The sequence below is a fragment of the Poromitra crassiceps genome, assembly GCF_964638095.1.
Source record: "Poromitra crassiceps genome assembly, chromosome: 18".
In the NCBI taxonomy this organism is placed as follows: Eukaryota; Metazoa; Chordata; class Actinopteri; order Beryciformes; family Melamphaidae; genus Poromitra; species Poromitra crassiceps.
Window position 1 is genome coordinate 11,223,818 of NC_139636.1, and position 14,937 is coordinate 11,238,754.

Sequence of the window (14,937 nt, forward strand, 5' to 3'; positions counted from 1 at the left end):
AACACTGGGGACTTGATACTCGACTTGGACTCAAGATATAGTGACTTGACTACAACACTGAATGCAATAACAATGTAATGATACAGCTGAGAATGACAGCACAGAAATCCAGATGGGCAGAAAGCAGATTTCTCCTTAAAAGGAGCCTTATTTCTATTCTACAAAAGCAAGCAACAGACTGCACTGTTTCTATTTGTATTAAGTGATGTTATCTTTGGCACAAAGTATTTGATAATGGAGCACTTTAGATATCTACAGGTTAATTCTTTTTCACCTTTATCTCTCCTTTATTGATAATAGCCTGTATATTGACAAGAGAATAAAATAATAAACAGACCTCATGAACGAGCATAAACTGTTCAGAAATGTCTTTGTCACAGTCGGTGTTTTTGAGAGAGAGATAACAGTCATATGGATAAATGTTGAGCAATCTGTGTATACAAAAAATTCAGACTAAAATAATATTTCGTCAAACAAAAACGAGTCAACTAAAAGTAAAACAATTTAGATGATTAAATGGTGGCTTGGTGGTTAGCACTGTCACCTCACAGTAAGAAGGTCATGGGCTTGAATCTCCACCCCGGTCCTTTCTTTTTCATTTGCATGTTTCTCTCCATGTTTGCGTGGGTTTCCTCCGGGTGTTCCAGTCTAAAGACATGCTGTTGTTGTGTGCTGTAGCATCATAATGTAATCTAGTAAAATGTCTAGTATGTATAATGTATGTAAACTTTGTTGTTGTGTGTAGATATAGGATGTAAACTGATGATGGTGCTATGTAAAGAAGCCCCTTTGAGATATGCTTGCATGATAATCAAATAGACTATGACTAAAGCTAAATAAAAAAGTTGCTGTCAAAATTCACGTTGCATTTTGTGATTATTGACACAGGAATCCCTCCATACTCTGTCTCGTCTCCAGATGTCCTCACTTGGCAGGCCTGAGTTGGACCTTCATGCGGTAAGGTTTGGGGGTCAAAGTGGCCCCAAACACCAGAGTGTAGTCCGGCTGGCCAGCGTCCTCTGGCCAGCTGAACTGGAACCTCCTCAGCAGAGTCACCAAGATGAGGAACAGCTCCATGCGAGCCAGGCCCTCTCCAAGACACATACGGGCACCTGGGATAGAAGTGATACCACGACAAATTCAACTTGACCCTCCATCAAACACCCACCACCACACCTGGGTGTCCTTCTGTAGGGAGCGTCTATCTCTACCCATGTGATGGGAATACCCAGAATACCCTGCGTGCCGAAGAAGGCCCAGCTCCTGTAGGGATGACGGGGAACAGAGGAATCGCCAGACAACCATTCAAACATGTTTCATTGATTTATTTCTTGTTTTAAGGGAGTTGGTTGGTTGGTTACGGTTAAGCAAGAACAATTTAGTTACGGTTAGCGGTAGGGTTTTCTTAACCGCGACCAAACCCTAACCAAATAGTAAAATAATGTACTTGCCTCACCTATAACCAATCTTTGGGATGTAGTTCAACGTTTTCAAATAAGAAAAATGTTTATACATGTGGCTTAACCAGGAATCAAAACCGACTCCTCAGTTTGGAATGCAATCACCTTACCCATCAAGTCACAAGCCCAAACCACAGCTTCAGCTGAATGTTTTTCTTTTTTTACCACGACCAACCCCTAACCCTAACCTTAACCAAATTGTTTCCTAACCATTACCGTAACAACCAACATCCTTAAAACAAACAAATTAATTGATTAATAAATTAAAATGTAATGAAACACGTTTGTAGAGTTGTATGGCGGTTCCTCTGTTCCTCATCATCCCGATGGGAGCTCGGCCTTCTTCGGGCCACAAGGCATTCTGGGTAAACTGACTAAAAGAGCTTTGTGCCTGAGGATCCTGCGCTCATGGCTCATACCTGCAGAGAAAGGCAGGAAGGCCTCTGGCTTCACAAACTCTCCCTGGTCGTTGAGGAAGTTTTCAGGGTTGAAGTCGTGGGGATACTTCCACTGTCCCTCCTCAGACAGCACGGAGGTCAGGTTAGGGATGATCATTGTTCCCTGAGGACAAAATGAGTTCAACAAGAGAAGGACTTATAGACGGTTTTCAAGGAATTGTGTTGCTAGGGAACAGCTTGAAACCTAGCTTATTTCCTGTGAGCTTGCCTTTTTCAAAAAAATTGTTTCACTGGCACAGGATTGGTATAAGTTATTTATTAGCAGTATCGAACTTTCAAAACCCAGCGCATCTGATCACAAGACACTTCGGTGAGTAACTTTGAAATGACTGCGACACTTGTAAGACAAGCATTTTAACATTGACCACTGCTTGAGACTTTTGTTAGCGCCTCCCATAATGATCATATTTGCGTAATTGCTCGGCCAGAACTAACTTTTACATAACGCTCTATAGCAGCAGTCCCTTACCCTTGGTATGGAGTATCCCATGAGCTCTGTGTCTTTAGTGGTGCAGTGGAAGACACTGAGAGGAACAGTGTTAGCTTTCCTCTGGATCTCATGGATCACCGCCTGCATAGACACAGATAGCCGTTAGACATCATGGAACCCAGACATATAAAAGCACACAGATATACTTCTCTTTCAGATATTTCTAATCTTGTTGTCCACAAGCTTATCTTAAAGGAGCTACAGTATATGCAATTTGTTTTTCCCATTAGATGTCGCGCTGGAGCTGTACTATCAGACGTAAAGACAGTCTATAAAAGACAGCTTCCCATGCTACCATATGCACTCGCATCGCTCTCCTCTCCTATAGCTAGCTGTCTGCTGTCTGCACTAGGCAACCTGACCAGGCTGTGCCGTGGAGACATGCAGAGTGAGCCACAGAGCCGACCGACCGCGCTCCAACCGAAACCAGGAAATACACTGTCCCAAACTGCCATACAACCAGAGACTAACCTTTCTTTCACAGCCACACAGGTCCACACATGCTCCTATAAGCCTGGCTGGAAAGCTCTCTGTGTATTTACTCAAGGCTTCAAACCACAATCTAAAAGCAATGGCTGACGTCACAGTAGCTACATGTCCATCATTTCATACGGTCCTCAGGGCATCCTTGAAAAAGAGAGTTTGCTCTCAATGGCCCTCCCTGTACCAATGAAAGTGAAATGAAATGAAACTGTACCTGCGTGTAGGGCATGTTGTGTCTGTCTTCAAAACTGGCCTGATGCTTCCCATCCAAGACCTGGTCTATCTCCTGCTGACATCGCTCTGAGAGGGAGAGAGGGATAGAGAGAGAGAGAAAGAGAGAGAGAGAGAGGGGGAGGGAGAGAGAGAGAGAGAGAGAGAGAGAGAGAGAGAGAGAGAGAGAGAGAGAGAGAGAGAGAGAGAGAGATGATTTTAACCAGTATTTTTCATCATTACGTTGCAGTCCACAAATAAGATATTAAACTGTAACATGAAGAAGGCACTGCCAGACAGGACAGGAGAAGTTGCGAAAGCTAAACCAATGTAGAGATGGAAAGATGATGGAATGGAATGACATGTCACATAAAATAACAGATAGAAAGATAGATACAACCAGAGCAATCTACTAAGAGAGTGGCGCCAGCGGTGCGTGCGTGTGTGCGCGCGTGTGTGTTACCCTGTATGTGTGGGTGGGTCATAAGGTAGAGGAAGCCGGTGAGCAGGGAATTGGAGGTGGTGTCGGTCCCAGCCATGTGAAGATCCAGAACGTACCAGATCAGTTGATCCTCGCAAAAGGAAGAGCCGTCGTCTCCTTTCTGGAAAGAGTTTATAGAATAGTTTTAAAGAGCTAGGAAACCTATACCCACATTTTCGCCGTGTTTCCGAGTTGTTGTTCTGACATGAGCAGCCGTTTCCTGTCAGAATCTGGTTTTTCCGATGACTCCGACAGCACATGAACGCAGCGTAACTCCCACGGGTCCACTAGTATTACGGGTAAATAAATAGTAGATGGGTAAATAATCAAGAGATTAATCTGTATGAAAATAATCCAGCAAGGCTATGTTAGTTGCAGGTCTAATTGCTTCACACACCTTATCCATTTCATCCAGATAGCAGTCCATGAAGTCTCGTGGTTCTCCAGGGACTCTGGTTTTCTTATGCTCGCTTATATGATGAAGCGCAAGTTTCCGAGCAACCTGAGAGAAAAGAAATAGCCTACGGTAAATGCACAGTGTTCACCGTAGCAACACGCAAATAAATATACCTTGGTGGCCCTTACGCCACGCGGAGCAGAGCGGAACCCCTCCACCTTATTATAGTAGTGAGATGTCCACAAATTGTCAAATGAAAGTGGTCATGTGACCAGGCCCAGTGAACATACCTCTGCGTTCTTAAAGGCCTTCATGAAGGGCAGCGGCAAGCGACGGATCATGGGGATAGAGTCATACAGCTGGCAGAAAAGACAAACCGTTATTTCCATTTAATCACACTTCCTGGTCGGAAAAACACTGAGCAGGTAAATTATCACTTGAAGAGGTGAGAGAGATAACTAACTACTGCCATCTTCAACAACTGAGGTCGATTTAGTCTCTCAAGCCAGTTTATCTCTTCCACAATCTTCGAATGCTCCAAAGACCAAGAATACTTGAAAGTCTGTTATTTTGCTAGAGGACGTTGTCATCTTCCAAAGAAGTTTGACGGTGTTCGACCAATCACAACACATGTAAACAAAACTGAGGCAGGTGATTGGAGAAATTAGCGGATGTGCTTACTTCAAAAAAATATTGTTCAAAAATAATTATGCTAATGCTGCTATGCTGTCTTATTAATTCATATCATACTTTCACTTGCATAGTGCTTAAAAGTCAAGTATTGGGGATGTGCACATTACATTCATTCGTACTTTCATTCTTGACATTTGTGAGCTAGTCATTCCTTTCCGAACATGCTGTGACTCACCATAGCCCAGGGTCCATTGGCTATCTTGAGGTTCTCGGTGAAGATCTGAACCATCACCTTGATGAACTGGTCATCGTAGTCGTAGCGTGTACCGAACAGAACCTGGCAGATGATGTTAGAGGCAGCGTTATGGAACAAAACCTGAGGACTCAAGGTTTGACCTGTGAAAGAGACACAACTCAGCTCACTGCAGGAATGCAACAGAGAGGGCGCACCAGAGTCGGATATTAACAGGCACTCATGGCAATATGCCTGTAAAAAATAATAATAAAAAAAAACATCGAAAATTGCCCTTGGAGTTTGGATCACGGGGGCTTTTAAACGCCCCCGTAAATTAAAGAGTTAATGGGCATCTGGGTAGTCGAGATAAAAGCTTAGACTAGTGCCTCCTCTGGACGGCCACGGAACTGGGGGGAATAGTGTGATCCTCCGACGCGCTACGTCCTGCCGGTGAAACTCCTCGCTGTGAGGTGAAAAATAACGGCTGGTAACTGACTGCACATGTATCGGAGGAAGCATGTGCCAGTCAACAACTCTCCCCAGATCAGCAGAGGGGATGGAGCAACGACCGGGACAGCAGGGGGGCCAAGTACAATTGGGGACAAAATTTGAGAAATATACAAAAAAAGAAAGAATAGGGGGGGGGGAAAGAGTTCTGTTTTTGTGTAAAACGCGGCACATAACATGCCAGACAATCAGGTCTGGTGGAGGGGTAAATGAGTGGGGTGGGGGGGGCACTTTCAAGTTTAGATGTTGACGAACACACTCAACACGACTACGAACATTCAAATGAGCATATCTCCTTCAAATATTTTCAGATTTCAATGTATGACACATCATTTGAAAGTTTACTATCTGCACTTTCATGATCTGTGAAAAACTGAAAAATTATGATTGATGAATGATGAATGAGAGATCTTGGCCTACTTGTTTACCAAAACACCCCGTTTTGCCAAAGCATAATGTGTCCCTATCACATATGCTTGGATAAGGGTCATTGAATATTGGTCTGCCATGCAACACAGAAAACTAAGGTATTTCCCAACATTTGATATAATTGACCTGGAAATTATCGAAAATCCCCCCTGAAGCATATTTCACAAGGAAGGGGGGGGGGCTTAATTTCCCACACTGTCAAATGTTGACCCTGCCTGCCTAGTGTATGAGGAGACCCATAGGTGGCGTACCAACAGTCTTCTCTAGCGGTTCCATGATGTGTTGTATCTCTCCCAGAATCCTCTCCTCCATGGACCGCTTCCCCAGACCAAAGTTCCTCAGGGTCATCAGAGCAAAGCGCCGGTGCTCCTTCCAGCAGGGCCCGTAGTCGATCAGAATCACTCCTATGGTGTGGCCACACAGAGAACATATCAGCATCTGGATCTGCCATCACTCCAAAATTACCATCATCCAACATAGCGTTGTCTGTCTACAGTTTTCACGGAATTGTGTTGCTAGGGAACAGTTTGAAACCTTATCTTATTTCCTGTCAGCTATTGTATTAGCAAACACTGCAAAATGAAGTAAGCTAGGGGCAATTTAGAATGTTTACAGTATGTTGTCAAGTTAAAACCGTCCATAGGAGTGGTTCCCAACCTTGGGGTCACCTGATTTTATTTTATTTTTTACACCACACACAATCTAAAACTACAGAAGATTTTAGTTTTGAGCAATTGTGCGCTGCGCATGCCAATAGAGCAGCCAAGGTCGCTCAAGCAATTGTGATGTCACTGATGATGTCACAATGTCTATGACATCATCAGTGATGTCGCTTCAGCTATTGTGATGTCATCATGTCTATGACATCATCAGTGATGTCCCTCGAACACTTCATCAGTGATGCAAAGTGAGCAATTGCATGCCAATAGGGCAGAGAGCCATGCAGCAGCTGAGCTGCGGGCGAGGCTCGCTGCATGCAGTTCGGCCTCTGCGCAGCTTCGCCCGCAGCTCAGCTGCTGCATGGCTTCTCCTGCCCTATTGGCGAGCCTTGGGGTTCAGCCCTGAAGCGGCCCTAGTATACTGTAAACTGTCACATCATTGATGATGTCACTGATGATGTCACTGAGGATATTACCGATGTTGAAATTTGAATGTCTGGGGTGAAGGAGGTAGGTAGGTGGGACATGGAGAGAGGGGAAGATCGAGAATGTAGGGAAACAGTGGATGGATGGATCCAGAAGCAGGCGGTAATGCAACATTAAAGAAGCAAACTGCCATAAAACACCAAAAAGAAGAAGAAGAATGTCTGGGGTCCCTATGCAACATCAAAGTGGGGTCACAAGCCAGAAAAGGTTGGGAACCCCTAATATAGAATATATCATTGTCAAATGGAGGATTTTCCTGTATGTAACATGAGAAGAAGAACCAAAGTGAAGCAGTAAACATCACTGAGACAGAAAGACAATTCAAGACTGATGAGAATGATGAATTCCAGGTGAGCTTTGTTCTGTCATGGTCCAAATTACACACCATACCAAAAGGAAACTGAAAAAACCAAACAAACAAACAATGTGTTAACAAAAGCATGGCCTTTTCCTTCCTCTAACAGAAGTACATTTGACAATATAGTGCATGTATTGTCCTCACAGTCCTCCCCTGTTGTTAGGATGGTGAGCCTACACAGAACATCATTCTGGAACATCTGATAGACAACTTCTCTCTGTTTAGGACTATAATGTAGGTACTAGGTAAGATCAGCGCGGCCTGGGGTCCTTCAGGCTAGAGCGAGATGCTCGGCGCAGGCGAATGACGTGCAGCGCACAGGCCTTCTTGAGGCATCCTCTCTGCCCATGGTACGGCATGGTAGGATTGCCTTTTCCCCAGGGAGGGTCTGATGAGACGAAGGAGGAGCGCGGCCGGGAGTAACCCACAGGGCCTTAGACCCTCCATGCACCGAAGGGTCTTTCAATACTGCGGTGTAGCACTAACTCTATTGCAGCGGATTGGGCGTGATCAGCCCTTCCGCGGGCAACGTTGCAGACAGAGTAGGAAGGCTGATCCGTGAGCGGCTGCTTCCGGGTCGCGGGTCGGGGTCTTAATCGGCCTCGGCTGGGTCTACTGGGCGAGGGTGTATGATGTTGACAGACCCGAAACACCTTACGACCCCAGCTAACATCACTGATGACGCGTCCCAGCGCATGCGCAGCCTGGCTCATAAAGTCTTGACTGACCCTTCTCACATTTTATTTTCGGAATATGAGTTGCTACCATCTGGGAGAAGATTCAGAGCTAGCAGACACAGGAGCAACCGCTATAAGCTCTCCTTTCTCCCCACCTCAATTGCACTGTTGAACAAACAGCCTGCTCTTCCCCCAGGTGTAGCACTCCAGTGAGGTTAGGTAGGTACTCCAAGTGGGAACGGTATTTAATGTTTTTTTTACTGCAGCAGTAAAAAAAAAAAACATAGGGCTTTAAATACCGTTCCCAGAGCAGTGCTCTTACTTTGTTCTTATTTTTCTGACCTCTTAATCCTATTTTTTATTGGTTTATTCTTTTACCCCTTTATTCTTTTATCTAATCCGCTGCCGATTTTTATGATTTTTATGGTTTTATTGCTTATTTTATTCTTCTCTTACTAAGGGATTGGATTATTTAAACATACTGTGCAATAGGGCTGTGCAATCTTGTGCCTTAGCTGGCACTCTTCCTGTGTTTTAGTGCAATGCCGTGACTGTGACCGTGTCCGTTCTGTGTTACTGTGTCTGTTACACCTATGTTGGTACAAGCACTTTTGCCCAAGACAAATTTCCCTCCTGGGACAATAAAGTTGATCTCATCTCATCTCATGCTGTAGTATGTATTTTGAACATAGCCGTAGGTAGAGAAGAGATGCAGAGTTTTAGAAGAGTTTTAGCCCCATTCGTTCTTTTTTTTTTATCGACAATGAATGTTGGTCGTTTTCATAAAAAAAGTACAAACAGCCTCACGTGTATTTATGTATCATATAATGAGGATATGGAGCGCGGCGTGACAGAAAAAGTGTTATTTACAGAGCGCATGGAGCTTGCCCTGTATGCTCCCGTTATAGCCTGTTTGAGGAGTGTACTCGGTGCGACAGATCTTTTGTGGGGATCCGAATGAAACCAAAGGTATTTGGGTGAGTAAAACATCATATTTTAAGCTGGAAATAAGGGCCGTGGTGTAAAAAACCGAAATTCTCCTTTAACCTTGGAAGTGCTGTAGCCTACTATTTCACAAGGTGTGTAACAGTCTTGTGTTGTATAACGGACAAAAGTGGTCATTGGCGGGGAAAGAGTTAATAGCGTTCTCATCTCCATCTGTCATCACAGCACAGCACATCGCCCACTCACCTCTCCCTTGGGTGACGTCAGTGACCAGGTTGTCTTGTGGTCGTCCGGCAAAGTCCTTAGCCTTGGTCAGCAGAGCCTCCTTCATGGCCTGCAGCCCGTTGACGATGACCGCCGGTTTGGGGCCGATGAACACACTGTACACATTGCCATAGCAGTTCCTCAGCTGGGGAAGATAAGGAGCCCCTCAAATTTTAAATCATAGTGCTGAAACAGTAGCAGCTGGGGCGGGCTGGTCATCTGGAGTACCAGGAGTTTTCCTGGTGGGCCGCTGGACAATTGGGCCGGCCGTGACCCCCCTGCTGGGTTATGCATTGCTGTCTCATCTTGCACACCCGTGGTTGCAAAGTCTACAATCAAAGGTGTTTATAGTTTTTAAATGCATTTTAATGGTTTTGTGATGTACTGTCACGTTGCTTGTATAAAAATCTCAAGAATCCAGGAATTAAGGTGTCTAAAGACCCAGACCCTATCCGACAAATGCTTTGTCGTCACGTCGTGGGCCGACCAGAGACAAATTCCCAGGCCACCTTTTTATCCCAGTCCGCCCCTGAGCAGAGCTTTCAGAGAGCTGCTCCAGGCTGCTGGGACAGCTCAGCTGGGTTGGGGGAAGATCTGGATCCGGATTCGGATTCCGGACTCCTCATCGTACAATTCGGTCACCGTACAAACCCCTAAGTCATCCAAGTCCAGCGCCAAGTTAAGTCACTAAGTTACCCAGGCCAAGTCGGGAAGCGCCAGCCGTAAGTAACTAAGTCACCGTATAAACCCCTAAGTCACCCAAGTCCGGAAGCATGAGTCGCCGCAAGACGCCATAAGTCACTAAGTCACCAAGGCTGAAGGCCAGGCCAAGTTGGGAAGCTGTCGGAGTCGCTGTAAGACGCCAAGTTAAGGGCCAATTAACTTCTGGAAATTAGATCTTCCTTTTGGGTGATTCTCTCTAGCCCAAATAGATGCCGCCCTCTCACCTAAAGAGGAGCGCCATGTTACAATGGAGTCATACGCCAAAGTACTTGCCATGCACGCCGAGACTCTTGATTTGCAGTTTTGTTAATCCCAAGTATAGAGAGGACTGCGACTGCCACGATTCTGGGGCCTTAATTCCCCTTTAAGGACGTGTCTACTAATAATAAGTCACCTAATCAATCCTGATACAGTTAATAGATAAATGAGTGAGGATCATACAGTACATGCTTTCAATTCCTTGGTTTTAGCTATGCAGTGTTCTAAGCAGACGAATGGCATTAGGCAGATGATAGAACGCTAACTGCTAACTGTCCCTAGGATCAAAACAAAACATGGTGAAGCCACATTCAGTTCTTATGCTACACAAAGAGCAGACAGGACTGAGGGAAGAGTGGATACAACAGGCAGGACTCAGGAGGATATTCTTTTATTTTTGTATGCTGTGTAATACTTTTTTTAATCTTTTCATTAATCCATGCTCTTTTCTTTTCAACGATTTCATGTGAAACACTTTGAAATGCATGCATCTGTGTATAAAATCTGCTCAGCTGTACAAATAAACATTCCTTCCACTGCGTTCCCTTGCCTTGTGTGTTTATAGCAACGTGTACAGCCAAAGTCCATAAGAGATCAACTATACAAACAGAGAGAATGAGAGAGAGTAATGAGAGAAATCACATAATACAGTCAACATGAATACCTTGCCTAACGCCCTTGATACACTGTCAGGATGGGGAACGAGCTTTCACACGCCCTAGTCTTTGTCAGACCATGCCACCAGAACACTAGTAACGACTATAACGTTCATTAATCATGAATTGAAGTTGTTCCAGATGTTTCAGTATTGTAGTTTCTACAACAGACTGGCAACATGCCAAATCCCTAACCTAACCTGTAGCTCACTGATTATTGTCAGGACAAAACATGTATACAAAGAAAAGTGTTCTTTCTGTTAAAAGTTGACAAATTACTGTAAGCAGAATAAAAGTACTTACAAAGTTACATCTAAGGATCTGTGTATGCTCATAAAGTTTTGAGATACATTTTTAATCATTTCAATCTAATGTGTTTACATCTAAGCTCTCTGAATTCAATGGAAATGAACTTGTCCTCAGCAAGAGGTCACGAGGAACTGCCAAAAAGAAGGGGGGGGGGTGACGGTCCTTATATGGTCGGATAGCTGAGAACTTTGCTTTTCAAATTCAAGTTACATAAACAATGAAAATATAAAACATGTTTTGTCCCTTATCTGACTTATTAGTGAGTGAATAGTACTGCAGTTAGCCTATAAAAAAATATATTTTACCCACATTTCTGTTCAGAGAACATAAATGCAACATGTAGAATTGTTCTTACCCTCTCAAGGTCCTGTAAGGGGGATTCTAGGCTGAAGCTGAGCAGATTCCCCAAAATGGGGAGGGGAGTGGGTCCGGGTGGGAAGTTCCTGGGCCTCTGGGTCTTGAGACACAGGTACAAGAAGCAAGCACAGAGGCACAGGAGGAGGAAGGAAGCTAACATGGTGGAGTGGACTCGCCTGCCAGGGACCCGAGCTATCTGACGGCCAGGAGACTGTTACAGAACTCTGCTGCCAAGCCTCGTATTCTCTCCGCCCACTTTGGGTTTTCTCAAAGACGAATCAGCAGTCCAGTCACAATACAAGGCTCATTGTTCATGCAGCCACTTTGAAAGCGGAGTGAGAGCGATATTTGGGGCGGCTGACGCTGCCAGATGGATGTAAGTTCGTTCACAGTGAATTTGTGGAACAATGCCGCCCCCGTCTGGTGGAGTCAGGCTAGGAAAGAAGGGTGGTGACCTCGAATAGTTAAGTTAAAGTGAAGTTAAGTTATCCTTTACTGTATATATCCCCATGGGGAAATTCATCCTCTGCATTTGACCCATCCTCCTCTGCATTTGACCCATCCTCTACTAGGACCCGTCTTAGAACTATAGGAGCAGTGGGCAGCCACAGTGCAGCGCCTGGGGACCAACTCCAGTTCTTTTGCCAGTGCCTTAGTCAGGGGCACTGACAGGAGGATTAACCCTAACATACATGTCTTTAGTGCATGAATGACCTCATGCACCATGCCTGCTAGCTCTGTGTGATGCTTATTAGTTCAATATTCTCATTGTAAACAAACAGTTTACAGTTTACGCAGACCTCCGCCAAGGCCAATAGTCCAGTTTGCAAATTTCCTGAGTCGGATCGGATCTGCTCCAAAAGTTAAAGGAGCATTCCGTTTTTTTACACCCTGGACCTTATTTCCAGGTTAAAATATGATGTTTTACTCACCCAGATAACTTTGGTTTCATTCAGAAACCGAGGCTGAATTGACGGATTCACGTTAATTAATGGACGATATTATGAGGATATGAACCACTACAGAAAATACGTTATTTATACAGTATGAACTACATATGCCCCGTTTGGGCCAGTTCTAGGACTCTACTCGGAGGTGAATATCTTCTATGGGGATCCGAATGAAACCAAAGTTATCTGGGTGAGTAAAACATCATATTTTAAGATGGAAATAAGGTCCAGTGTGTAAAAAAACGGAATTCTCCTTTAATGGGTTCTTCCTTGGCCCATGCTACACACCAAGTTTCGGCCCAGTAGTTTTTCCATAATCCTGCTAACAGACAGACAGGCAGATAGATCTTACGTTGTCCCCTTCCTTGGCCAAACTTGATCCACTTTATCATGCTGCTCTGAGATGTGTCTCTTGTAATAGAGAGGCAAAGTCGACATCACTTCCTGCTTCAACATGCGTACCAGAGACCTTTCATTCGCCATTTATTTTCCCAGACATTTCGGGAAATGCTTACAAAAATATTTTTACTTAGTCAGACCAATCAATTCAGCTATATTTAGAAACAGGAGAGACATAAAACATTTCACTCAGACCAAAACATAACATAATCTTTTTTCAATGTTTTTGTGTGTGTTTTTAGTTAGAGTCTTTCTCCAGAGTTTTTGAACAAAGGCACCAGCCACCACCAAAGTTTTTAATCATCATTTTCACCAATCTTTCAAGACCCCCAGAATATTTTTTCAATGAATATAAACAGTAGGACTGGACCTGAATATTTTGAATAATTGGATATTCATTTGTTGAAGGAATTAATTTATTCGTCAAATTAAAAAGATATATACACCAACAGGCATATCAGGATCAAGGATATCACAAAGTCATCAAACTTATTTCAATTCTGGTCCTGAGGTCTTGGCAAACAGAAAAAGAAATGACACACAATACAATACAACACTTGAAAAAACATCAGTAAAGAACAATCAAGAATAAGGCGATACAAACCAACACAAATTTAAAAACCAGCCCAAGAAAGTTTGCACTATATGGTAAATGGCCTGCATTTATATAGCGCTTTTATCCAAAGCGCTTTACAATCAGTAGATAGTCTACATTCACCCATTCATACACCGATGGCGGCAGGCTGCCACGCAGGGTGCCTACACACCATCGGGAGCAAGGAGGGTTAAGTGTCTTGCCCAAGGACACAGCGACAGCAGCTGGGAGGGAGCGGGGATCGAGCCGCCAACCCTTGCGTCATTGGCCGACCCGCTCTACCTCCTGAGCTAAAGCTAGCTGCAATTTGCTAGGCTAGGCTTAGTCTGCAATCCCTGTATTCTCGATTTCTATGCATTTTTATTATGTTTTATTATTACTATTTCTATTATTTATTTTATTGCCTCTGCAGAATCTGCACAGCACTGACCTTACTGACTTGATGTTATATTTGATGTTGTATTATATGCTGGGATCTGGCAATATACAACCAAATTTCCTTCGGGATACTGTTGAAGTTGAAGTTAACCGCCAGGCGGCTTACTTCATCAGTCACTTCAGTGACGGTGTGAATGCAAACAGAAAAAATTGCCTTGTAGTTATGTAGTTCTCGGGGCAGAGCCAGTCGGCACTTCCTCTGAGGGAGTTCCCAGAACTATTTGGTCCAAGATCACCTCATGACATCCGGAAATCCAAACTGATACCAACATTTTAACACTCAATAACCACACAACTCTGAATGGGCATGAAGCCGTATGCATGTGGTTTCTTTCTTTGATTTTGTTTTAAAGAGCATGGTGCAGGTTGGAGATGCATTAATAGGTGGGACTGGTATAGCAATAGCAGTATGTGTGTGTGTGTGTGTGTGTGTGTGTGTGTCACTCAACTGGCTTATGATGTCACGCAATTGCGCAGCTGTGATGCCATCAGGCAGTTGTGATGTCATCAGTGATGTCACTCGAGCAATTTTCCTATTTTTTAGTTAAGATTTGACAGTGGTGTCTGTCTGTTTGCACCGCTTACTTCATTCAGCACCTGGGTGTGATTTTTTTACCTGCACCACGCTGTTTAAGTCTGGAGATGCCCTGCTTACAACGGTGCTGCGTCTATGTGCCGAGAGGCCGTAGTGCCGTCAGGCCGCAATGCCGATAGCCCACAAGCAGAACCAGCTGAGGGAGGCGGCGTGCAGCGTGTCGGTGGACCGGCTGGAGCTAAGCTCTCCCAGCCCCCACGCCTAAATCTAACCTCCCCCCACGCCTAAACCTAACCCCCCCCCCCCCTCCCCCCCAAGACTCTAACCCTAACCTAACCTCTCCCACCCCCCACGCCTAAACCTAAGGTCGGCATTGCGGGTGGTCAGCATAGCGGTTGGACACCCTTACAACAACAACAATGACATTGTTAGCTATAAACTACATGGCCAAAAGTATGCAGACACTGCTTCTAATTAGTGGATTTCAGTCACATCCATTGCGGACAGGAATATAAAATCATGCACACAGCCATGCACTCTCCATA

The 14,937-nt window shown here is 44.4% G+C and overlaps 1 protein-coding gene across 1 annotated transcript; it reads right to left on the reverse strand.

The window, feature by feature from the left end:
- Positions 1 to 62: 62 nt before the first annotated feature.
- On the reverse strand, positions 63 to 11,709 carry LOC310792849 (cytochrome P450 2F2-like). The gene is made up of 11 exons (XM_083654611.1): positions 11,474 to 11,709; positions 9,155 to 9,317; positions 6,035 to 6,187; positions 4,848 to 5,008; positions 4,270 to 4,338; positions 3,980 to 4,084; positions 3,565 to 3,703; positions 3,106 to 3,191; positions 2,388 to 2,489; positions 1,880 to 2,021; positions 63 to 1,112 (listed from the first exon to the last, which is right to left on the reverse strand). Exons 1-11 carry the CDS (start codon positions 11,633 to 11,635, stop codon positions 925 to 927), a joined length of 1,470 nt encoding a protein of 489 aa, XP_083510737.1. The 5' UTR covers positions 11,636 to 11,709; the 3' UTR covers positions 63 to 924.
- Between the last annotated feature and the right edge of the window lie 3,228 nt (positions 11,710 to 14,937).